General features: G+C 40.6%; 1 protein-coding gene across 5 annotated transcripts; it reads right to left on the bottom strand.

Annotated features, from left to right (window-relative positions):
- Nucleotides 1-273: 273 nt before the first annotated feature.
- Nucleotides 274-25,884, bottom strand: LOC129835549 (butyrophilin subfamily 1 member A1-like). Of its 5 annotated transcripts, XM_055901232.1 has the most exons (8): nt 25,582-25,882; nt 14,022-14,348; nt 7,698-7,982; nt 7,404-7,511; nt 5,517-5,546; nt 3,206-3,229; nt 2,529-2,563; nt 274-2,107 (listed from the first exon to the last, which is right to left on the bottom strand). In XM_055901232.1, exons 1-6 carry the CDS (start codon nt 25,652-25,654, stop codon nt 3,207-3,209), a joined length of 846 nt encoding a protein of 281 aa, XP_055757207.1. In that variant the 5' UTR covers nt 25,655-25,882; the 3' UTR covers nt 274-2,107; nt 2,529-2,563; nt 3,206. The 5 variants fall into 5 exon arrangements, with proteins under 5 accessions (XP_055757207.1, XP_055757208.1, XP_055757209.1 ...); XM_055901233.1 differs by lacking the exon at nt 2,529-2,563; XM_055901234.1 differs by lacking the exon at nt 5,517-5,546.
- Between the last annotated feature and the right edge of the window lie 249 nt (nt 25,885-26,133).

Below are 26,133 nucleotides of genomic sequence, written 5' to 3'. Positions count from 1 at the left end.
ATAGCTGATAGAAACAGAAGGAATATCCTCCCCAATGACACTACTAATAACTGTCCTGATGAGGAAGAGACGTCTCCATTGTCCCTGAACAGCTTGAAGTGTTCAGTCAGAATGACAGAGACACTTTGTTCCCACGAGTCACATGTTCAATAATGATGACATCATAACAAGACCTGTTACCTGGAGGACAATGTCTCTACCACAGGTTACCAAGGAAACAGTAACACTACCTAGTAACATTCAATAATGTTAAAATATTACACTGGAGTCACGTTCTCACACAATGATGTCCCAGTTTATTAAAATCAAGAAATCAACAATACATGGAAAATACCATTCAACTGTAAATACATGATCAATAAATAACATACAGCGGGTCTGGAATTATTGACACCCTTGATAAAGGTAATGACTGTATAATATACATCAATATATAACATACAGCGGGTCTGGAATTATTGACACCCTTGATAAAGGTAATGACTGTATAATATACATCAATATATAATATACAGTGGAGTCTGGAATTATTGACACCCTTGATAAAGGTAATGACTGTATAATATACATCAATATATAATATACAGTGGAGTCTGGAATTATTGACACCCTTGATAAAGATAATGACTGTATAATATACATCAATATATAATATACATTGGAGTCTGGAATTATTGACACCCTTGATAAAGATGACTATAATATACAGTGGGTCTGGAATTATTGACACCCTTGATAATGATAACAATGACTGTATAATATACATCAATATATAATATACAGTGGGGTCTGGAATTATTGACACCCTTGATAAAGGTAATAATGACTGTATAAATAAATAATTTAAATACTGAGCTTTATCACCTAATCAACATGAGTTAATTATATTATTTTATTGCTATTACGATTGACCTGATTATAATATTTTGTTTAACAAGTAGTATTTATTTTCTAAATGATTGACCCCCCTAAAGAGTCTAATAAACTAGTCAGAAGGTCAGTATCTGGTTCTATATTCATAGCAATGACATCATCACACTCCTGTAGATTTTGGGCCATCAATCATTTTGACCCCTAACTTTTTACAACAAAATACATTACAACAAAAAAATCTCTTGAGCAATTATATTATTTTAAATTAATATAATTTACAATTTATTTTGAGCATACAATAGGTCAGTACTTTATTTAATATAGTCATTATTGCTAATCTTTAACAAGGGTGTCAATAATTTGACCCCTCTGTATATAATCAAGGTGATACTAAAAAAGCAGAGCAAAAAAATACACTTAAAAAGTCAAATAAAAAACTGGCACATTGACATGAAGCTAAAATATAAACATTTCACTAAATGGTTTAATCAGTCTTGTTCACAGAAGCTAATAGGTTGAAGCTAAAATATAAACATTTCAATAAATGGTTTAATCAGTCTTGTTCACAGAAGCTGACAGGTTGAAGCTACAATATAAACATTTCACTCAGTCTTGTTCACAGGAAACTGAGGGGAGGAGCCTCACAATAATGGCTGGAACGGAGCCAATGGACATTAGTCCTGTGGTCTGGTTGATATACCTGATTATCAGGTACTGGACATAAGAGAGTCTGTAACAGATTCTAACAGGAGACATTAGTCCTGTGGTCTGGTTGATATACCTGATTATCAGGTACTGGACATAAGAGGGTCTGTAACAGATTCTAACAGGAGACTTTAGTCCATCATTCCATTCAATTTAACTCTATCAATTCCTGAGGGGGATTAGAAAGACATTATTTATGGGGGAAACATATATAGAATAACCAGGAAATTGATATAAACCCATAATACAAGCATGGGTAGTATGGAATAGAATGCCCACCCAGCTCACGTCCTGACCAACTAAACAAAGACAAAATAAAGGAAATAAGGTCAGGAACGTGACAAGGTCAGGAACGTGACAATCACACACAAGTTATATACTCAGAAACTCAACATTGTTAGGTGGGACAGGTCTCTATAGAAAGTTAGTCTCTCTATAGTAATCCTATAGCATAGAGTTAAATTCTATAGTAACTCTTCCTCCCCTCTCCAGCTCATCCAGATCCTTCCAAGTCGACTTCTTCTTGACTCTATTAAAGACAGAAAGGTCATTTAGAATAAAGACATTCAGAATAAACTGACCAGACAGAGAGAGAGAGAAACAGACAGACAGAGGCAAAGAGACCAAGAGAGGCAGAGAGAGAGAGAGACAGACAGACATAGGCAGAGAGACAGAGAGAGTGAGAGAGAGACAGACAGACAGACAGAGAGAGAGACAGACAGAGAGAGTGAGACAGAGACACACAGAGAGAGAGAGACAGACACAGAGAGAGAGAGAGACAGAGACACACAGAGAGAGAGACAGACAGAGACACACAGAGAGAGAGACAGACAGAGACACACAGAGAGAGACACAGAGAGAGAGACACCGACAAGACAGAGAGAGACAGACAGACAGAGACAGACTATATTATATATATATTCTAGGAAACATTAGAATCATAAAGTTACTTTGGGAAGGAGTCTGTTTTCATCATCTTCAAGCCCTGACATTAACAAGAATAATCAGTTAGAACGTTGATGTATTATGGGTAATAGAACATGCAGACTACATCCTCTCTATTCTGACCTCCTCTGTAGACAGTAGATAAAACATGATGTATCATGGGTAATAGAACATGAAGACAGACTACATCCTCTCTATTCTGACCTCCTCTGTAGACAGTAGATAAAACATGATGTATTATGGATACTAGAACATGAAGACAGACTACATCCTCTCTATTCTGACCTCCTCTGTAGACAGTAGATAAAACATGATGCATTATGGGTACTAGAACATGAAGACAGACTACATCCTCTCTATTCTGACCTCCTCTGTAGACAGAAGATAAAACATGATGCATTATGGGTACTAGAACATGAAGACAGACTACATCCTCTCTATTCTGACCTCCTCTGTAGACAGAAGATAAAACATGATGTATTATGGGTACTAGAACATGAAGACAGACTACATCCTCTCTATTCTGACCTCCTCTGTAGACAGAAGATAAAACATGATGTATTATGGGTACTAGAACATGAAGACAGACTACATCCTCTCTATTCTGACCTCCTCTGTAGACAGTAGATAAAACATGATGTATTATGGGTACACGACACATCTATGTTGAAACAACACTTACCTTACAGGACAGAATTAGGATCAGCTGAAATGTTAATAAAAACAGAGTCAGTATTATAGTAATAAACCATGAGGTCTGTGATTAACAGTTGACCCATCAGTATTATAGTAATAAACCATGAGGTCTGTGATTAACAGTTGACCCATCAGTATTATAGTAATAAACCATGAGGTCTATGATTAACAGTTGGCCCATCAGTATTATAGTAATAAACCATGAGGTCTGTGATTAACAGTTGACCCATCAGTATTATAGTAATAAACCATGAGGTCTGTGATTAACAGTTGACCCATCAGTATTATAGTAATAAACCATGAGGTCTGTGATTAACAGTTGACCCATCAGTATTATAGTAATAAACCATGAGGTCTGTGATTAACAGTTGACCCATCAGTATTATAGTAATAAACCATGAGGTCTGTGATTAACAGTTGACCCATCAGTATTATAGTAATAAACCATGAGGTCTGTGATTAACAGTTGACCCATCAGTATTATAGTAATAAACCATGAGGTCTGTGATTAACAGTTGACCCATCAGTATTATAGTAATAAACCATGAGGTCTGTGATTAACAGTTGACCCATCAGTATTATAGTAATAAACCACGAGGTCTGTGATTAACAGTCGACCCATCAGTATTATAGTAATAAACCATGAGGTCTGTGATTAACAGTTGACCCATCAGTATTATAGTAATAAACCACGAGGTCTGTGATTAACAGTTGACCCATCAGTATTATAGTAATAAACCATGAGGTCTGTGATTAACAGTTGACCCATCAGTATTATAGTAATAAACCATGAGGTCTGTGATTAACAGTTGACCCATCAGTATTATAGTAATAAACCATGAGGTCTGTGATTAACAGTTGACCCATCAGTATTATAGTAATAAACCATGAGGTCTGTGATTAACAGTTGACCCATCAGTATTATAGTAATAAACCATGAGGTCTGTGATTAACAGTTGACCCATCAGTATTATAGTAATAAACCATGAGGTCTGTGATTAACAGTTGACCCATCAGTATTATAGTAATAAACCATGAGGTCTGTGATTAACAGTTGACCCATCAGTATTATAGTAATAAACCACGAGGTCTGTGATTAACAGTTGACCCATCAGTATTATAGTAATAAACCATGAGGTCTGTGAATAACAGTTGACCCATCAGTATTATAGTAATAAACCATGAGGTCTGTGATTAACAGTTGACCCATCAGTATTATAGTAATAAACCATGAGGTCTGTGATTAACAGTTGACCCATCAGTATTATAGTAATAAACCATGAGGTCTGTGATTAACAGTTGACCCATCAGTATTATAGTAATAAACCATGAGGTCTGTGATTAACAGTTGACTCATCAGTATTATAGTAATAAACCATGAGGTCTGTGATTAACAGTTGACCCATCAGTATTATAGTAATAAACCATGAGGTCTGTGATTAACAGTTGACCCATCAGTATTATAGTAATAAACCATGAGGTCTGTGATTAACAGTTGACCCATCAGTATTATAGTAATAAACCACGAGGTCTGTGATTAACAGTTGACCCATCAGTATTATAGTAATAAACCATGAGGTCTGTGATTAACAGTTGACCCATCAGTATTATAGTAATAAACCATGAGGTCTGTGATTAACAGTTGACCCATCAGTATTATAGTAATAAACCATGAGGTCTGTGATTAACAGTTGACCCATCAGTATTATAGTAATAAACCATGAGGTCTGTGATTAACAGTTGACCCATCAGTATTATAGTAATAAACCATGAGGTCTGTGATTAACAGTTGACCCATCAGTATTATAGTAATAAACCATGAGGTCTGTGATTAACAGTTGACCCATCAGTATTATAGTAATAAACCATGAGGTCTGTGATTAACAGTTGACCCATCAGTATTATAGTAATAAACCACGAGGTCTGTGATTAACAGTTGACCCATCAGTATTATAGTAATAAACCATGAGGTCTGTGAATAACAGTTGACCCATCAGTATTATAGTAATAAACCATGAGGTCTGTGATTAACAGTTGACCCATCAGTATTATAGTAATAAACCATGAGGTCTGTGATTAACAGTTGACCCATCAGTATTATAGTAATAAACCATGAGGTCTGTGATTAACAGTTGACCCATCAGTATTATAGTAATAAACCATGAGGTCTGTGATTAACAGTTGACTCATCAGTATTATAGTAATAAACCATGAGGTCTGTGATTAACAGTTGACCCATCAGTATTATAGTAATAATCATAATCTCTACATGTGAAACACGACAACAGCCCACTTACGTTTTCCTTCCAATTCTTTTCTAATCTTCTCTGTAGACAAAAGAAAACAAACGTATAAAATAACAATAATAATAATTAAAAAGCCTGGATGCTCCTCGAGCAGATTCCTAATTAATTCCTCTAATAACCAAAATCTGTGACTTCAAGACTTCCACAGCCACTGTCCTATTTGGCTGTTCAGAATTGGACAATTATTTTATATATTTTTAATGTCTGTAACCATCCGAACTGTTTGAGCTAGAAAGTATTTGTTAAAAAGGTAAAACTCTCCTGAACACTGAATCCGTTTTTCTCTACAGCACAAGTCTAATGGACAGTATATGGGTCATTCCTAGTTATATCCTGATCTAATACAGGACTGGTCTGAAGGTAACCTGGTATAAATGAATAGAGTCTAATGGACAGTATATCGGTCATTCCTAGTTATATCCTGATCTAATACAGGACTGGTCTGAAGGTAACCTGGTATAAATGAATAGAGTCTAATGGACAGTATATGGGTCATTCCTAGTTATATCCTGATCTAATACAGGTCTGGTCTGAAGGTAACCTGGTATAAATGAATAGAGTCTAATGGACAGTATATGGGTTAGTTATATCCTGATCTAATACAGGACTGGTCTGAAGGTAACCTGGTATAAATGAATAGAGTCTAATGGACAGTATATGGGTCATTCCTAGTTATATCCTCATCTAATACAGGACTGGTCTGAAGGTAACCTGGTATAAATGAATAGAGTCTAATGGACAGTATATGGGTTAGTTATATCCTGATCTAATACAGGACTGGTCTGAAGGTAACCTGGTATAAATGAATAGAGTCTAATGGACAGTATATGGGTCATTCCTAGTTATATCCTGATCTAATACAGGACTGGTCTGAAGGTAACCTGGTATAAATGAATAGAGTCTAATGGACAGTATATGGGTTAGTTATATTCTGATCTAATACAGGACTGGTCTGAAGGTAACCTGGTATAAATGAATAGAGTCTAATGGACAGTATATGGGTCATTCCTAGTTATATCCTGATCTAATACAGGACTGGTCTGAAGGTAACCTGGTATAAATGAATAGAGTCTAATGGACAGTATATGGGTCATTCCTAGTTATATCCTGATCTAATACAGGACTGGTCTGAAGGTAACCTGGTATAAATGAATAGAGTCTAATGGACAGTATATGGGTTAGTTATATTCTGATCTAATACAGGACTGGTCTGAAGGTAACCTGGTATAAATGAATAGAGTCTAATGGACAGTACATGGGTCATTCCTAGTTATATCCTGATCTAATACAGGTCTGGTCTGAAGGTAACCTGGTATAAATGAATAGAGTCTAATGGACAGTATATGGGTTAGTTATATTCTGATCTAATACAGGACTGGTCTGAAGGTAACCTGGTATAAATGAATAGAGTCTAATGGACAGTACATGGGTCATTCCTAGTTATATCCTGATCTAATACAGGTCTGGTCTGAAGGTAACCTGGTATAAATGAATAGAGTCTAATGGACAGTATATGGGTCATTACTAGTTATATCCTGATCTTTCTAAAACAGGACTGATCTGAAGGTAACCTGGTATAAATGAATAGAGTCTAATGGACAGTATATGGGTCATTCCTAGTTTTATCCTGATCTAATACAGGACTGGTCTGAAGGTAACCTGGTATAAATTAATCGGTTAATGGACTGTATATGGGTCATTCCTAGTTATATCCTGATCTAATACAGGACTGGTCTGAAGGTAACCTGGTATAAATGAATAGAGTCTAATGGACAGTATATGGGTCATTCCTAGTTATATCCTGATCTAATACAGGACTGGTCTGAAGGTAACCTGGTATAAATGAATACGTTCATCAGACATCAAGGTTAAACTCACCTGTTCTCCACTTGTAGACACCAGCGAAAGCTGCAAGAACTACAACAGCTGCTGCTGCTATTGACAGACCAACAATCAACCCTACTTGTGATTTAGGAAACACGTCATCTGAAACAGAGAAGCCATGTCAAACCATTACAACACCTACATATATACTGTACAGGAAGTAAAGCATCATTTATAAATACTACTGAACACAGACCAATAAGGTAATCTCTTAGGAAACCGTCCTCCACTAACTAGTCTAACTAACAAGGGGTCTCAGGTATTTGGGTTAACCAATGAAGACCTCACCTGGGACATGAATCTCTGTCTCCTTCAGGTGGTTGATCTCCTGCTGTTGAACTCTACAGGTGAACCTGTTGGTGTCAGTCTGGTTCACGGTGACATGTTGTCTCACAGCGTAGCGGCCCTCTGAGTCCCTGTGTCTCTCTGGAGGTCCATCAGCAGGGAGGATGGTTCCAGAACTGTCCAGCCACTCCATCTCAGGTTCAGGACACCAGCCTCCAGACTCACACTTCAGGACCACCCCCCAGCCTTTAGTTCCATCAATAGAGATCACTGGCTGAGATACAGCACCTACACAGATACAAGATAAAACCGAGATCACTGGCTGAGATACAGCACCTACACAGATACAAGATAAAACAGAGATCACCGGCTGAGATACAGCACCTACAAAAACAAGATAAAACAGAGATCACTGGCTGAGATACAGCACCTACACAGATACAAGATAAAACAGAGATCACTGGCTGAGATACAGCACCTACACAGATACAAGATAAAATAGAGATCACTGGCTGAGATACAGCACCTACACAGATACAAGATAAAACAGAGATCACTGGCTGAGATACAGCACCTACACAGATACAAGATAAAACAGAGATCACTGGCTGAGATACAGCACCTACAGATACAAGATAAAACAGAGATCACTGGCTGAGATACAGCACCTACAAAAACAAGATAAAACAGAGATCACTGGCTGAGATACAGCACCTACAAAAACAAGATAAAACAGAGATCACTGGCTGAGATACAGCACCTACACAGATACAAGATAAAACAGAGATCACTGGCTGAGATACATCACCTACACAGATACAAGATAAAACAGAGATCACTGGCTGAGATACAGCACCTACACAGATACAAGATAAAACAGAGATCACTGGCTGAGATACAGCATCTACACAGATACAAGATAAAACAGAGATCACTGGCTGAGATACAGCACCTACACAGATACAAGATAAAACAGAGATCACATACACATTGACAGATGTAATTTCAGGACTTAACAAAATGTCCAACAGATGTACCATTTCCTGTCATTGATCAGGGCACTTAACCCCCAGAATACCTGTTAGGCTACTGTATAAAACACATATGGTCAACCCTCAGTCTGGAGAGATACTGTGTGGTCAACCCTCAGTCTGGAGAGATACTGGGTGGTCAACACTCAGTCTGGAGAGATACTGGGTGGTCAACCCTCAGTCTGTAGAGATACTGGGTGGTCAACCCGCAATCTGTAGAGATACTGGGTGGTCAGCCCTCAGTCTGTAGAGATACTGGGTGGTCAACCCTCAGTCTGGAGAGATACTGGGTGGTCAACCCTCAGTCTGGAGAGATACTGGGTGGTCAACCCTCAATCTGGAGAGATACTGGATGGTCAACCCTCAGTCTGTAGAGATACTGGGTGGTCAACCCTCAGTCTGGAGAGATACTGGGTGGTCAGCCCTCAGTCTGGAGAGATACTGGGTGGTCAACCCTCAGTCTGTAGAGATACTGGGTGTTCAACCCTCAGTCTGGAGAGATACTGGGTGTTCAACCCTCAGTTTGGAGAGATACTGGGTGGTCAACCCTCAGTCTGGAGAGATACTGGGTGGTCAGCCCTCAGTCTGGAGTGATACTGGGTGGTCAACCCTCAGTCTGGAGAGATACTGGGTGGTCAGCCCTCAGTCTGGAGAGATACTGGGTGTTCAACCCTCAGTCTGGAGAGATACTGGGTGGTCAACCCTCAGTCTGGAGAGATACTGGGTGGTCAACCCTCAGTCTGGAGAGATACTGGGTGGTCAACCCTCAGTCTGGAGAGATACTGGGTGGTCAACCCTCAGTCTGTAGAGATACTGGGTGGTCAACCCTCAGTCTGTAGAGATACTGGGTGGTCAACCCTCAGTCTGGAGAGATACTGGGTGTTCAACCCTCAGTTTGGAGAGATACTGGGTGTTCAACCCTCAGTCTGGAGAGATACTGGGTGTTCAACCCTCAGTTTGGAGAGATACTGGGTGGTCAACCCTCAGTCTGGAGAGATACTGGGTGGTCAGCCCTCAGTCTGGAAAGATACTTGGTGGTCAACCCTCAGTCTGGAGAGATACTGGGTGTTCAACCCTCAGTCTGGAGAGATACTGGGTGTTCAACCCTCAGTTTGGAGAGATACTGGGTGGTCAACCCTCAGTCTGGAGAGATACTGGGTGGTCAGCCCTCAGTCTGGAAAGATACTTGGTGGTCAACCCTCAGTCTGGAGAGATACTGGGTTGTCAACTCTCAGGCTTTTGAGCCCTGCTCAAAAACACATCAATGTGGTTTGTTAGAGGGGGACTGGAATAAAAGCCTGCACACCCATTATCTCTCCTGGAGGACGGTTGACCACCCATTATCTATCCTGGAGGACGGTCGACCACCCATTATCTCTCCTGGAGGACGGTCGACCATCCATTATCTCTCCTGGAGGATGGCCGCCCACCCATTATATCTCCTGGAGGATGGTTTACCACCCATTATCTCTCCTGGAGGACGGTTGACCACCCATGATCTCTCCTGGAGGACGGTTGACCACCCATGATCTCCCCTGGAGGATGGTTGACCATCCATTATCTCTCCTGGAGGACGGTTGACCACCCATGATCTCTCCTGGAGGACGGTTGACCACCCATGATCTCTCCTGGAGGACGGTTGACCACCCATGATCTCTCCTGGAGGACGGTTGACCACCCATGATCTCTCCTGGAGGACGGTTGACCACCCATGATCTCTCCTGGAGGACGGTTGACCACCCATTATCTCTCCTGGAGTACGGTTGACCACCCATTATCTCTCCTGGAGTACGGTTGACCACCCATTATCTCTCCTGGAGGACGGTTGACCACCCATTATCTCTCATGGAGGACGGTTGACCACCCATTATCTCTCCCGGAGGACGGTTGACCACCCATTATCTCTCCCGGAGGACGGTTGACCACCCATTATCTCTCCTGTGGGATGGTTGACCACCCATTCTCTCTCCTGGGGGATGGTTGACCACCCATTATCTCTCCTGGAGGACGGTTGACCACCCATTATCTCTCATGGAGGATGGTTGACCACCCATTCTCTCTCCTGGGGGACGGTTGACCACCCATTATCTCTCCTGGAGGACGGTTGACCACCCATTATCTCTCCTGGAGGATGGTTGACCACCGATTATCTCTCCTGGAGGATGGTTGACCACCCATTATCTCTCCTGGAGGATGGTTGACCACCCATTATCTCTCCTGGAGGACAGTTGACCACCATTGATGTAAAACATTGCAACATTACAACCAAATACGTTTTATGCCTTTGTTCAATACCTGAGGAGTGTTTACTTTGTAGGCTGACTAGCATCTATGGAGTTACAATGTCCCAGACATTGGATGGCCAAATCAACTGCCTAAGGAGTGTTCACTACCTAAGGAGTGTTCACTACCTAAGGAGTGTTCACTACATAAGGAGTGTTCACTACCTGAGGAGTGTTCACTACCTGAGGAGTGTTCACTACCTGAGGAGTGTTCACTACCTGAGGAGTGTTCACTACCTAAGGAGTGTTTACTTTGTAGGCTGACTAGCATCTATTGAGTTACAATGTCCCAGACACTGGATGGCCATCTGGAAGTATCTACAAAACATGTTCTGGAGCCACAATCTTTTTTCCAAAAATGAATGTCCACAATTCACTAATTATTATTTTGATTCAAATGATTTGATTCAATTGAACTGAATACAATGAAGTCAATCATTAGTTTTGTCGAAAATAAATGAATAATACAATGAATCACTGTAGGTGTGTATATGCAGAACAATTCTACCCTTGTCTTTGAGAAAAAAACATTATAAACATTTTCACAAAATGCATATAATTTATAACATCACAGACACAGTCAAACACACACACAGATCCTGCATCTCTACCCTTGTAAAGTACAATCAAACAGTCACAATGTAACTTACAAATAGATATATATTATATGACTGGACACAGGCAAAATGTAACAGCAGGTGGGTAAAAAATATTCTAAAATGTGAGTGTAACATGTGGTAAGAGCATCCGTTTCATTTGGTCTGTTTTCTCATCTCCATTGTGAGCCATAATTACAGTTATCCAATCACCTCAGTCCAATAAGTCATTGTCGTATGGGGACAAATGACATGTAGCCAAGTGCATTGCTGGATAATTCTCACTGCATAACCATCACCATGAAAAAGAAGAATCCCAGTCACGGTTTGTTCAAGTCTTAATGTGAACAATGGGTCTGGTCGCCTAACTCTCTTGGCAAGGGCATCAAAGTCTGCTGTCATCTTTGATGTACAGATTCTTAGAACATTTGACAATTGGTCATTTGTTAAACTTGACCTGTTGTTTTGTTGTAATTCATGACCAAGAAAGTTTGTTCACACACATAATGTGGACCCGAATAAAACAAGAATCCTTTGGGCTTTTTAAATGTTTGGAAACGTTATTTCATTCAGTGAGCCACAGAACTGGCCTATTGTTGCAGTGTTGTACTCCTCCTTCAAAGCACTTTCACCTTGGATGTCGATTAGCTGGTGCTGCTTCCTCACTGTGGAAAGACAGGGGCAGGATACAAGCTACAGATCAGTCTCAACCTCACTGTGGAAAGACAGGGGCAGGATACAAGCTACAGATCAGTCTCAACCTCACTGTGGAAAGACAGGGGTACGATACAAGCTACAGATCAGTCTCAACCTCACTGTGGAAAGACAGGGGCACGATAAAAGCTACAGATCAGTCTCAACCTCACTGTGGAAAGACAGGGGTACGATACAAACTCCAGAACCCTGCAGCACTCCAGTATTAACAGAAAGATAGTCAGAAGTCATGAACAGAACCCTGCAGCACTCCAGAATTAACAGAACCCTGCAGCACTCCAGTATTAACAGAACCCTGCAGCACTCCAGTATTAACAGAACCCTGCAGCACTCCAGTATTAACAGAACCCTGCAGCACTCCAGTATTAACAGAACCCTGCAGCACTCCAGTATTAACAGAAAGATGGTCAGAAGTCATGAACAGAACCCTGCAGCACTCCAGTATGAACAGAACCCTGCAGCACTCCAGTATTAACAGAACCCTGCAGCACTCCAGTATTAACAGAAAGATGGTCAGAAGTCATGAACAGAACCCTGCAGCACTCCAGTATGAACAGAACCCTGCAGCACTCCAGTATTAACAGAAAGATGGTCAGAAGTCATGAACAGAACCCTGCAGCACTCCAGTATTAACAGAATCCTGCAGCACTCCAGTATTAACAGAACCCTGCAGCACTCCAGTATTAACAGAACCCTGCAGCACTCCAGTATTAACAGAACCCTGCAGCACTCCAGTATTAACAGAACCCTGCAGCACTCCAGTATTAACAGAACCCTGCAGCACTCCAGTATTAACAGAACCCTGCAGCACTCCAGTATTAACAGAACCCTGCAGCACTCCAGTATTAACAGAACCCTGCAGCACTCCAGTATTAACAGAACCCTGCAGCACTCCAGTATTAACAGAACCCTGCAACACTCCAGTATTAACAGAACCCTGCAGCACTCCAGTATTAACAGACCCCTGCAGCACTCCAGTATTAACAGAACCCTGCAGCACTCCAGTATTAACAGAACCCTGCAACACTCCAGTATTAACAGAACCCTGCAGCACTTCAGTATTAACAGAACCCTGCAGCACTCCAGTATTACCAGAACCCTGCAGCACTCCAGTATTAACAGAACCCTGCAGCACTCCAGTATTAACAGAACCCTGCAGCACTCCAGTATTAACAGACCCCTGCAACACTCCAGTATTAACATGTCATCAACCTGAATACATTGTGATGTAACAATGAGATAATCATTAAACCAGCAACAGCTTTACTTGGAAGACATCAATAATTCACTGTGTCAAAAGCCTTGGACAAATCAATTAACAAAGCAGCACAATGTTGTTGACTATACAATACCTTCTCTATAGTATGTATTACTATCAGTACATAGTAACTACTGTGAGTCAACAGCAGGTAGTAGGAATATTGGGACACAGCAGTGAGTCAACAGCAGGTAGTAGGAATATTAGGACACACTCAGTGTGACAGACCAGCTGAATACATGATCTATAACAGAGGAAGGAATGATGAGGGAGGAAGACCAGCTGAATACATGATCTATAACAGAGGAAGGAATGATGAGGGAGGAAGACCATGATGAGGGAGGAAGACCAGCTGAATACATGATCTATAACAGAGGAAGGAATGATGAGGGAGGAAGACCAGCTGAATACATGATCTCTAACAGAGGACAGTATTCATGACTCACCAACAATGAGTTGAACGGTGGTTTCCTGCCTCGGTGTTGGAATGAAGCACCTGTATCTTCCAGCATCAGAGCAAGTAACTCTGGTCAGCTTTAAGGAGACGTTGCCATTCTTCAGTTCTTCATGAAACATTGATGTTTTTCCCTTGTAGGATGGAAACTGATCCTCATTTGAGACTCGACCGTCAAGGTAAAGATGGACCTTTTCTGCTTTCAGGTTCAATCTTGTCCACTGCACTGTCATGTCCTCAGCACTGACACTGGGTTTCAGGGAACATGGTAGAATGATGTCATCACCAGCCGATCCAACAACCTGAACCTCAGACGACCCTGGAGAAAAACAAACGACACACAGTTAAAGATACCTGGTAACTTCCTGTTGCTCGATGGATTCTGGCCCATTATGACACCATTCATTCCTATGTGAAGACTCAACAGTGAATTGACGCCAAATGAAGGCGGTTAAGATGGCGTCTCATGTGGGAGATTTATGTAGACAGTTTGAGCTACTCCAGGAAGTGACGTTACAGGCTAGCTCAGTGCTGCCCCCTCTCAATAAGTAACTCAAGTTGAAGGCCAACTGGGGTACTGCAGGCTGCCATTAGACATAACATGCAGGCTAGCTCAGTGCTGCCCCCTCTCATTAAGTAACTCAAGTTGAAGGCCAACCGGGGTACTGCAGACTGCCATTAGAAACTATACACTGAGTATACAAAACATTATGAACACCTGCTCTTTCCATGACAGACTGACCAGGTGAATCCAGGTGAAAGATATGATCCCTTATTAATGCCACTTAATAAATCCACTTCAAGACAGTGTAGATCATGTGTTAAACCCGGCCCGTCATGTGTTAAACCCGGCCCGTGATTTGGGTTGTCAAATAATTTTGTCCCGCTCCCATAAAGCCCACAATGAGCTGCACTATAATTCACAGCACATCAAACAGCGGTGCACTGTCCCACACTAGAGGTCGACCGATTAATTAGGGCCGAATTAAAGTTTTCATAACAATCGGTAATCTGTATTTTTGGACACCGATTATAGCCGATTACATTGCACTCCACGAGGAGCCTGCATGGCCCAACTGTTACGCGAGGGCAGCAAGGAGCCAAGGTAAGGTGCTAGCTAGCATTAAACTTATCTTATAAAAAAAACAATCAATCTTAACATAATCACTAGTTAACTACACATGGTTGATGATATTACTAGTTTATCTAGCTTGCCCTGCATTGCATATAATCAATGCGATGCCTGTTAATTTATCATCGAATCACAGCCTACTTCGCGACTCGGGTGATGATTTAGCAAGCGCATTTGCAAAAAAAGCACCTAACCATAATTATCAATGCCTTTAAACCTGTATATTTAATTAATATTGCCTGCAGCTTCTATCTCAAGGCCATCAGACTGTTAAACAGCCACCACTAACATTTAGCGGCCGCTGCCAACATACTGACTCAACTCCAGCCACTTTAATAATGGGAATTGATGGGAATTATGTAAAAATGTACCACTAGCCACTTTAAGCAATGCCACTTAATACAATGTTTACATACCCTACATTACCCATCTCATATGTATATACTGTACTCTATATCATCTACTGCATCTTGCCATCTTTATGCAATACATGTACCACTAGCCACTTTAAACTATGCCACTTTATGTTTACATACCCTACATTACTCATCTCATATGTATATACCGTACTCTATACCATCTACTGCATCTGCCATGCCGTTCTGTACCACCACTCATCCATATATCTTTATGTACATATTCTTTATCCCTTTACACTTGTGTGTGTGTGTAAGGTAGTAGTGTGGAATTGTTAGGTTAGATTACTGTTGGTTATTACTGCATTGTCGGAACTAGAAGCACAAGCATTTCGCTACACTCGCATTAACATCTGCTAACCATGTGTATGTGACTAATAAAATTTGATTTGATTTGATTTGATTTGAACATGAATTTCTTTTAACTAGGGAAATTGTGTCACTTCTCTTGCGTTCTGTGCAAGCGGAGTCCGGGTATATGCAGCAGTTTGGGCCGCCTGGCTCGTTGCAAACTGTGAGAAGTCCATTTATTCCTAACAAAGACCGTAATTAATTTGCCAGAATTTCACATAATTATGACATAACATTGAAGGTTTAGACTTATGGATGTTATTTTCCACCATAATTTGCAAATAAGTTAATTAAAAACCCTACAATGTGATTTTCTGGATTTTTTTTCTAATTTTGTCTGTCATAGTTGAAGTGTACCTATGATGAAAATTACAGGCCTCTCTCATCTTTTTAAGTGGGAGAACTTGCACAATTGGTGGCTGACTAAATACTTTTTTGCCCCACTGTATATACACTGCTCAAAAAAATAAAGGGAACACTTAAACAACACAATGTAACTCCAAGTCAATCACACTTCTGTGAAATCAAACTGTCCACTTAGGAAGCAACACTGATTGACAATAAATTTCACATGATGTTGTGCAAATGGAATAGACAAAAGGTGGAAATTATAGGCAATTAGCAAGACACCCCCAATAAAGGAATGGTTCTGCAGGTGGTCAAATGGACTCATGCCACAAGTTCTGACAAGTCATTGGCCCGCCCCCTGTTTCGTGACCAAATTAGATCAGATGGTGGTAAACTATATAACCTTCCTGTATTGTGACAAGATCAGATGGTGTTAAACTATATAACATTCCTGTATTCTGTTTCAATCTAAGTGCATTCTGCCTAGTGGAGCTGTTGAGTTTTGACTATTCAACTAACCATCCTAAAATCTCATTAGAAATTAGGTGGTGGGGCCTCCCGGGTGGCGCAGTGGTCCAGGCTCTGTCGCAGCCGGCCGCGACCGGGAGGTCCGTGGGGCGACGCACAATTGGCCTAGCGTCGTCCGGGTTAGGGAGGGTTTGGCCGGTAGGGATATCCTTGTCTCATCGCGCACTAGCGACTCCTGTGGCGGGCCGGGCGCAGTGCGCGCTAACCAAGGTAGCTAGGTGCACGGTGTTTCCTCCGACACATTGGTGCGGCTGGCTTCCGGGTTGGATGTGCATTGTGTCAAGAAGCAGTGCAGCTTAGTTGGCTTGTGTTTCGGAGGACGCATGGCTTTCGACCTTCTCTCTCCCGAGCCCGTACGGGAGTTGTAGCGATGAGACAAGAAAGTAACTACTAACAATTGGATACCACGAAATTGGGGGAAAAAGGGTTAAAAAAAATAATAAAAAAGATGAAATTAGGTGGTGTTTTTTATTAAATGTTATACTAAGCTATTATATTTGATAATGTTATGCATTTGAGACCTGTCATTCAGAGCAGTTTGTTAACAATAAATAAAGCGTCTCTTTTTATCTCCAAAGTGTTTCAAAAAATACAAAGAGTAGCGGTTGGTAATAATCTCTAGTTGCGCCGTGAAAAAGGTAATTAAATATCGTTATGTACATTTGCAAGAATAAGTAAAAACCTGTTTTCGCTTTGTTATTATGGGGTATTGTATATGTATATATAAATGTACAGATTGATGAGAAAACTTTTATTTTTTAAATACATTTTAGAATAAGGCTGTAATGTAACAAAATGTGGAAAAAGTGAAGGGGTCTGAATACACTGGATCATTAACTACATAAATTAATGTAGCAACTGCAGATTCCCCCTTTAATGCACAGCAGGTTCTCTATCAATAGTTAACTACATCCATTATCAAGGTGCTGTGGTACAACACTTCATAATACAGCTGTTGTATCAGCTGGTACAACACTTCATAATACACCTGTTGTATCAGCTGGTACAACACTTCATAATACACCTGTTGTATCAGCAGGTACAACACTTCATATAACACCTGTTGTATCAGCAGGTACAACACTTCATAATACACCTGTTGTATCAGCTGGTACAACACTTCATAATACACCTGTTGTATCAGCAGGTACAACACTTCATATTACACCTGTTGTATCAGCAGGTACAACACTTCATATTACACCTGTTGTATCAGCAGGTACAACACTTCATATAACACCTGTTGAATCAGCAGGTACAACACTTCATATTACACCTGTTGAATCAGCAGGTACAACACTTCATATTACACCAGTTGTATCAGCTGGTACAACACTTCATATAACACCTGTTGTATCAGCTGGTACAACACTTCATAATACACCTGTTGTATCAGCAGGTACAACACTTCATATACCACCTGGTGTATCAGCTGGTACAACACTTCATAATACACCTGTTGTATCAGCTGGTACAACACTTCATAATACACCTGTTGTATCAGCAGGTACAACACTTCATATAATACACCTGCCAATAGATACATTTTCTTGGAACATCTGGAGGCATTTCCTTAAAGGAAACTGTCTGGAGGATCATGGGGATCCTACTACTCTACTAAACTGCTGTCCATTTCCTGGCAAAAATGGTCAATTGGACAGGTGCCAATGGCAAGCAAGCTCTAAAATGCATGGTGCTGAAGAGGTCATTTTAAGTAGGTTTTTAATGCATATTTACAAGTACAGTCGTGGCCAAAAGTTGAGAATGATACAAATATTAATTTTCACAAAGTCTGCTGCCTCAGTTTGTATGATGGCATTTTGCATTTACTTCAGAATGTTATGAAGAGTGATCAGATGAATTGCAATTAATTGCAAAGTCCCTCTTTGCCGTGCAAATGAACTGAATCCCCAAAAAATGTCCACTGCATTTCAGCCCTGCCACAATAGGACCAGCTGACATTATGTCAGTGATTCTCTCGTTAACACAGGTGTGAGTGTTGACGAGGACAAGGCTGGAGATCACTCTGTCATGCTGATTGAGTTCGAATAACAGACTGGAAGCTTCAAAAGGAGGGTGGTGCTTGGAATTATTGTTCTTCCTCTGTCAACCATGGTTACCTGCAAGGAAACACGTGCCGTCATCATTGCTTTGCACAAAAAGGGCTTCTCAGGCAAGGATATTGCTGCCAGTAAGATTGCACCTAAATCAACCATTTATCGGATCATCAAGAACTTCAAGGAGAGCGGTTCATTTGTTGTGAAGAAGGCTTCAGGGCGCCCAAGAAAGTCCCAGCAAGCGCCAGAACCGTCTCCTAAAGTTGATTCAGCTGCGGGATCGGGGCACCACCAGTACAGAGCTTGCTCAGGAATGGCAGCAGGCAGGTGTGAGTGCATCTGCACGCACAATGAGGCGAAGACTTTTGCAGGATGGCCTGGTGTCAAGAAAGGCAGCAAAGAAGCCACTTCTCTCCAGGAAAAACATCAGGGACAGACTGATATTCTGCAAAAGGTACAGGGATTGGACTGCTGAGGACTGGGGTAAAGTCATTTTCTCTGATGAATCCCCTTTCCGGCATCCGGAAAAAAGCTTGTCCGGAGAAGACAAGGTGAGCACTACCATCAGTCCTGTGTCATGCCAACAGTAAAGCATCCTGAGACTATTCATGTGTTCATTTGATTTATTATTATTTATTTATTATTTCATTTGATTTAATATCCTGACCTAGTGAGATATACATGGAGGAGGTTTAATACCCTGACCTAGTGAGATATACATCAAGGTTTAATACCCTGACCTAGTGAGATATACTGTACATGGAGGTTTAATACCCTGACCTAGTGAGATATACATGGAGGAGGTTTAATATCCTGACCTAGTGAGATATACATGGAGGAGGTTTAATATCCTGACCTAGTGAGATATACATCGAGGTTTAATACCCTGACCTAGTGAGATATACTGTACATGGAGGTTTAATACCCTGACCTAGTGAGATATACATGGAGGAGGTTTAATATCCTGACCTGGTGAGATATACATGGAGGAGGTTTAATATCCTGACCTAGTGAGATATACATGGAGGAGGTTTAATATCCTGACCTAGTGAGATATACATGGAGGAGGTTTAATATCCTGACCTAGTGAGATATACATGGAGGTTTAATATCCTGACCTAGTGAGATATACATGGAGGTTTAATATCCTGACCTAGTGAGATATACATGGAGGTTTAATATCCTGACCTAGTGAGATATACATGGAGGAGGTTTAATATCCTGACCTAGTGAGATATACATGGAGGTTTAATATCCTGACCTAGTGAGATATAATACAGAGGTTTAATATCCTGACCTAGTGAGATATACATGGAGGAGGTTTAATATCCTGACCTAGTGAGATATACATGGAGGTTTAATATCCTGACCAAGTGAGATATACATGGAGGTTTAATATCCTGACCTAGTGAGATATACATGGAGGTTTAATATCCTGACCTAGTGAGATATACATGGAGGAAGTTTAATATCCTGACCTAGTGAGATATACATGGAGGTTTAATATCCTGACCTAGTGAGATATAATACAGAGGTTTAATATCCTGACCTAGTGAGATATACATGGAGGAGGTTTAATATCCTGACCTAGTGAGATATAATACAGAGGTTTAATATCCTGACCTAGTGAGATATAATACAGAGGTTTAATATCCTGACCTAGTGAGATATACATGGAGGTTTAATATCCTGACCTAGTGAGATATACTGTACATGGAGGTTTAATATCCTGACCAAGTGAGATATACATGGAGGTTTAATATCCTGACCTAGTGAGATATACATGGAGGTTTAATATCCTGACCTAGTGAGATATAATACAGAGGTTTAATATCCTGACCTAGTGAGATATAATACAGAGGTTTAATATCCTGACCTAGTGAGATATAATACAGAGGTTTAATATCCTGACCTAGTGAGATATACATGGAGGTTTAATATCCTGACCTAGTGAGATATACATGGAGGTTTAATATCCTGACCTAGTGAGATATACATGGAGTTTTAATATCCTGACCTAGTGAGATATACATGGAGGTTTAATATCCTGACCTAGTGAGATATACATTATTTATTTTATTTAACCTTTATTTAACCAGGTAAGCTGGTTAAGATTGTTACGTCCGATGTTGGAATAAGACCAAGGTGCAGCGTGGTAGGCTTACATTTTTTATTTTAAATGACACCAAAAGCAACAAAATACAAAACGAATGTAAAGCTATATGCAGCGCATAAAACAACTACACACAAACAAAGACAAGATCCCACAACTGAAGGTGGGAAAAAGGGCTGCCTAAGTATGATCCCCAATCAGAGACAACGATAGACAGCTGCCTCTGATTGGGAACCATACCCGGCCAACAAAGAAATATACAAACTAGAATGCCCACCCAAATCACACCCTGACCTAACCAAATAGAGAAATAAAAAAGGCTCTCTAAGGTCAGGGCGCGACAAAGATAAAGGAAAGCAGTTCGACACAACAACACAGAGTTACACATGGAGTAAAACAAACATACAGTCAATAATACAGTAGAAAAATATACAGTGTGTGCAAATCAGGTAAGAGAGGTAAGACAATAAATAGGCAATGGTGGCGAAGTAATTACAATATACCAATTAAACACTGGAATGGTAGATGTGCAGAAGATGAATGTGCAAGTAGAGATACTGGGGTGCAAAGGAGCAAGATAAATAAATAAATACAGTATGGGGATGAGGTAGATTGGATGGGCTATTTACAGATGAGCTATGTACAGGTGCAGTGATCTGGGAGCTGCTCTGACAGCTGGTGCTTAAAGCTAGTGAGGGAGGTAAGAGTCTCCAGCTTCAGTGATTTTTGCAGTTCGTTCCAGTCATTGGCAGCAGAGAACTGGAAGGAGATGCGGGCTTTGGGGGTGACCAGTGAGATATACCTGCTGGCGCATGTGCTACGGGTGGGTGCTGCTATGGTGACCAGTGAGCTGAGATAAGGTGGGGGTTTACCTAGCAGAGACTTGTAGATGACCTGGAGACAGTGGGTTTGGCGACGAGTATGAAGCGAGGGCCAGCCAACGAGAGCGTACAGGTCGCAGGGGTGGGTAGTACATGGGGCTTTGGTGACAAAACGGATGGCACTGTGATAGACTGCATCCAATTTGTTGAGTAGAGTGTTGGAGGCTATTTTGTAAATGACATCGCAGAAGTCGAGGATCGGTAGGATGGTCCGTTTTATGAGGGTATGTTTGGCAGCATGAGTGAAGGATGCTTTGTTGCGAAATAGGAAGCCGATTCTAGATTTAATTTTGGATTAGAGATGTTTAATGTGAGTCTGGAAGGAGAGTTTACAGTCTAACCAGACACCTAGGTATTTGTAGTTGTCCACATATTCTAAGTCAGAACCGTCCGAGAGCAACTTCTCCCAACATCCAGGAACAGTTTGGTGACGAACAATGCCTTTTCCAGCATGATGGAGCACCTTGCCATACGGCAAAAGTGATAACTAAGTGGCTCGGGGAACAAAACATTGATATTTTGGGTCCATGGCCAGGAAACTCCCCAGACCGTAATCCCATTGAGAACATGTGGTCAATCCTCAAGACAAACAAAAACCCACAAATTCTGACAAACTCCAAGCACCGATTATACAAGAATGGGCAGCCATCAGTCAGGATGTGGCCCAGAAGTTAATTGACAGCATGCCAGGGCGGATTGCAGAGGTCTTGAAAAAGAAGAGTCAACACTGCAAATATTGACTCTTTGCATCAACTTTATGTAATTGTCAATAAAAGCCTTTGACACTTATGAAATGCTTGTTATTATACTTCAGTATTCCATAGTAACATCTGACAAAAATATCTAAAGAGACTGAAGCAGCAAACTTTGTGGAAATTAATATTTGTGTCATTCTCAAAACTTTTGGCTACGACTGGAGATTTAAACACAAATGGTATCCAATATAATTAGTAGTTCAGGGAGAAAAGCTGCGAGAACCCCTATTTGTATTTGTCGGATTAAGGGTTAGAGCAGAGAAGCTGGTGAAAGCCTATTGTATTTCTTCTGATTCATTATTATTATACCGGTTCTTCTTGTGCGCAAAATTAACTTTCAAATTACTATGAGATCGACCGGCTTCATTTGCGTTTGTTTAAGCTTTAAGTTTGTTTTTCTCGTGACATTTATTTGGAAACATCCATGCTACTGTTAATACATAGTGCCCGTTGAGGAATAACACCCACATAAAGTCAATATCATCTATTTAAATAAAACGTCTTAAAATAAGAAAAAGTCATGTTTTTTAATGTTTGTTGTTCATAGTCCAGTCGATAGCTGCAATATTAATACCTACACTACCGGTCAAAGGTTCCAGGTGACTACCTCGTGAAGCTGGTTGAGAGAATGCCAAGAGTGTGCAAAGCTGTCATCAAGGTAAAGGGTGGCTATTTGAAGAATCTCAAATATGACATATATTTTGATTTGTTTAACACTTTTTTGGTTACTACATGATTCCATATGTGTTATTTCATAGTTGTAATGTCTTCACTATTATTCTACAATGTAGAAAATAGTAAAAATAAAGAAAAACCCTTGAATGAGAAGGTGTTCTAAAACCTTTGACAGATAGTGTAGATTTAATAAAATATTACTGGGGTGGGGGGATGGGGTGGGGGGAATCAAGTGTTTTTGGGCCATTGATGGGCTGATTCTGTCCCTAAAGCTTTGGCTCAGTTCAGGCTGATCTGGGCTGAATGACTCATTTAGGACTAGGACCGGATCCAGCTATGAGACCAGGGCAGCTTTAGAGCTGTCATGCCAGAATCAGGCCAGATGTGGACCAGACGTTTGTGCTACCTGGGAATATAACTTAAAGCATGTCTGACATGTATTGGGGTGAACAATCGTGGGTTGATTTAAAAATCAATGGAAAAATATTATAATGAATTCTAAAACTGACAGGCAGAGACCTTAAAGCCAGTTTATTGAGAGACAGAGAGACAGAGACAGAGTGACAGAGAGAGAGAGGGACAGCCAGTGCAGAGACCTTAAAATCGATGTAATGTGTTCTCCACCTGGTCTTGGTTAGTACCCGTTCTGCAGCATTCTGTATGTTTTACAGTTGACCAGACAATATAATGGCACATATATAATGTGTGAGTTCACACTTCCTTGGCTTTAGCCATATTTATGACTAAAAAGAGAAAAAGTTTTACCATCTGAATTCTTTGTCTCTCTTCAATTCAAATAGTACGTTTTACAGAGGTAAAATCTGTTTCAGGTTGGATATTCGACAGATATTCGCGCTTTCAAACCACTTGAGCCACAGACTCCAAATAAGTATCACGATGTTGGAAAAATTGCTCACAATATTGCACAGGTCTTATTTAATAAACGTGGAAATGTGAGCAACATTTTGTATTCCTAGTTCAATTAGTTAGGGATTGTAAACAAAGTACAAACTTTTTTTTACATTTGAATTTCAATATCAAGGTTCAGAATGTCCACTCAGTGGGCGCCTTGATGGAGGCCTCCTTGACCTGACCTGAAACAAGCTCTGTGCACCTGGTGACCCGCCGGCTTTTATACCCGCTCAGAGACTAAGTCCCCAACCCAAGGCTTGAGAACCAAATACCCCTCGCAGTATCTAGCGGCACCATCAACCGGGTGTCGGAAGAAACAACAGAAAATAATCATCCCCTTTCAATCATTTTCTTGCCATTGTTTGAAGTCAGTAGGTGACATGACCAAGGAGCTATCGAAATTTGAAAGTTGTAAAATCGTGTGAGATTAAAATGGACAAACTAAAGGGTGTGCAATATAGAAGAGTAGTCAGTGTACATTCTGATCCTTGTTTGAGGTCAGTAGGTCACATTTCCAAGGAGATATTGAATTTAGAAACATTGAAAAACATTTAAAATATGAAAGATGAAAATGGACAAACTAAAGGGTGTGCAATGTGTAGGCCCACTGAGTGGACATTCTGAACCTTGTTGAGGTCATTAGATCACATGAACAAGGAGCTATTGAAATTCAAATATGTAAATAAATAATTTAAAATTGTGTGATATGTAAATAGACAAACATGTTTGCATTGTGTGTCTATGCCATCGGGATAGCTAGAAGCATTTTTGAACGTTTTAGGAGTAATGGTTAAAGAGCTATTGAAATGAGAAAAATGTGATTTGTCACTATGTTGATGGTCCCTAACTGCTGTTGGTGGACGTAAGGAAAACGACAGGCGAATATCCAACCTGAATCCGTCCTTACTTCCGTGTAAAACGTCTCCTCTTTTTAGTCATAAACATGGCTACACTTCCGTAAGCCTAACAATTTAACACCCTCTATGCGCCACTTAAAAATAAAAAAAATCGGCTGGGAATGCCGTCTGGGCCTGCAGCCTTGCGAGGGTTAACATGTTTTAATGTTTTACTCACCTCGGCTTCGATACAACTACGATTTTCGTAACAAGTTAGGAGAGCATTTTCGCTAACACTTTACCTAAACTTAACTAATTCTCCTAACCTGCTACGAAAAAGTCACTGCCGTATCGAAGTAGCGTGAAAACAGTGTTTCTCTGCCACACCCCAAACTGTCCTGTCTGATCAGACGACGAGACATCGTAATTTCCTGCACTCGGTTTTGAGCCTGCACTTGAATTCTCCCCGTTTCTTTCTTGTTAATGTTATGTTCAGATAATAAAATAGCCTACAGGCTAAATAATGAAGGAATAATGTTGTGGCCTACCTGTCGTTGTTAATGAAACACTGATGAACAGAATCCCAAAACACCAGGCCGCCGCGGTCGGAAAGGTCTTCATTTCACTAACAAAACAAGTCTGACTCCAAGGTAAAGCTGTTTGTAACTGGTGAAGAAAACTATTAGGAGTTTAGAAAAATAAACCAAAACAGTCGAAAGGCTAATTTGTCAACGAACAGAATGTAACACGACGTCTGTTCCAGAAATAACGGAGAAAAGGGTGGTGGCGTTTCACACTTTAATTTCACTTTCACTTACAGTACTTCTAGTTGCATATCATCTCGCGATATCTAGATCCATCTAGTGTTCTGATATGGACATTAACTTCATGTCAAAATGTCCTAAAACACATAGGAGCACATACAGAACAAATGTGAATCTACATAGGTGTGAGCAGCATGACAGAAATTACACAAATTTTATCAGAGAGGAAGAGTTATCACCATGTTGCTGCATGATGCTTATTTAATGATTCATGAATAATTCAATATTGTAGATATACTCCCTGGGGGCTGTAGATATTATAGATATACTCCCTGG

Source organism: Salvelinus fontinalis, chromosome 36 (genome assembly GCF_029448725.1).
Source record: "Salvelinus fontinalis isolate EN_2023a chromosome 36, ASM2944872v1, whole genome shotgun sequence".
In the NCBI taxonomy this organism is placed as follows: domain Eukaryota; kingdom Metazoa; phylum Chordata; class Actinopteri; order Salmoniformes; family Salmonidae; genus Salvelinus; species Salvelinus fontinalis.
Note: the sequence above shows the minus strand (reverse complement) of the source record. Positions and strands in the feature narration are given on the sequence as shown.

Excerpts from the sequence above, each read along its gene's own strand:
- LOC129835549 (XM_055901232.1), bottom strand. The coding sequence starts at position 25,654 with ATGAAGACCTTTCCGACCGCGGCGGCCTGGTGTTTTGGGATTCTGTTC. Across the intron at positions 14,349-25,581 it reads TGTTTCATTAACAACGACAG|GGTCGTCTGAGGTTCAGGTT; the intron begins GTAGGCCACAAC and ends GTTTTTCTCCAG. Across the intron at positions 7,983-14,021 it reads CACCGTTCAACTCATTGTTG|GTGCTGTATCTCAGCCAGTG; the intron begins GTGAGTCATGAA and ends GTATCTGTGTAG.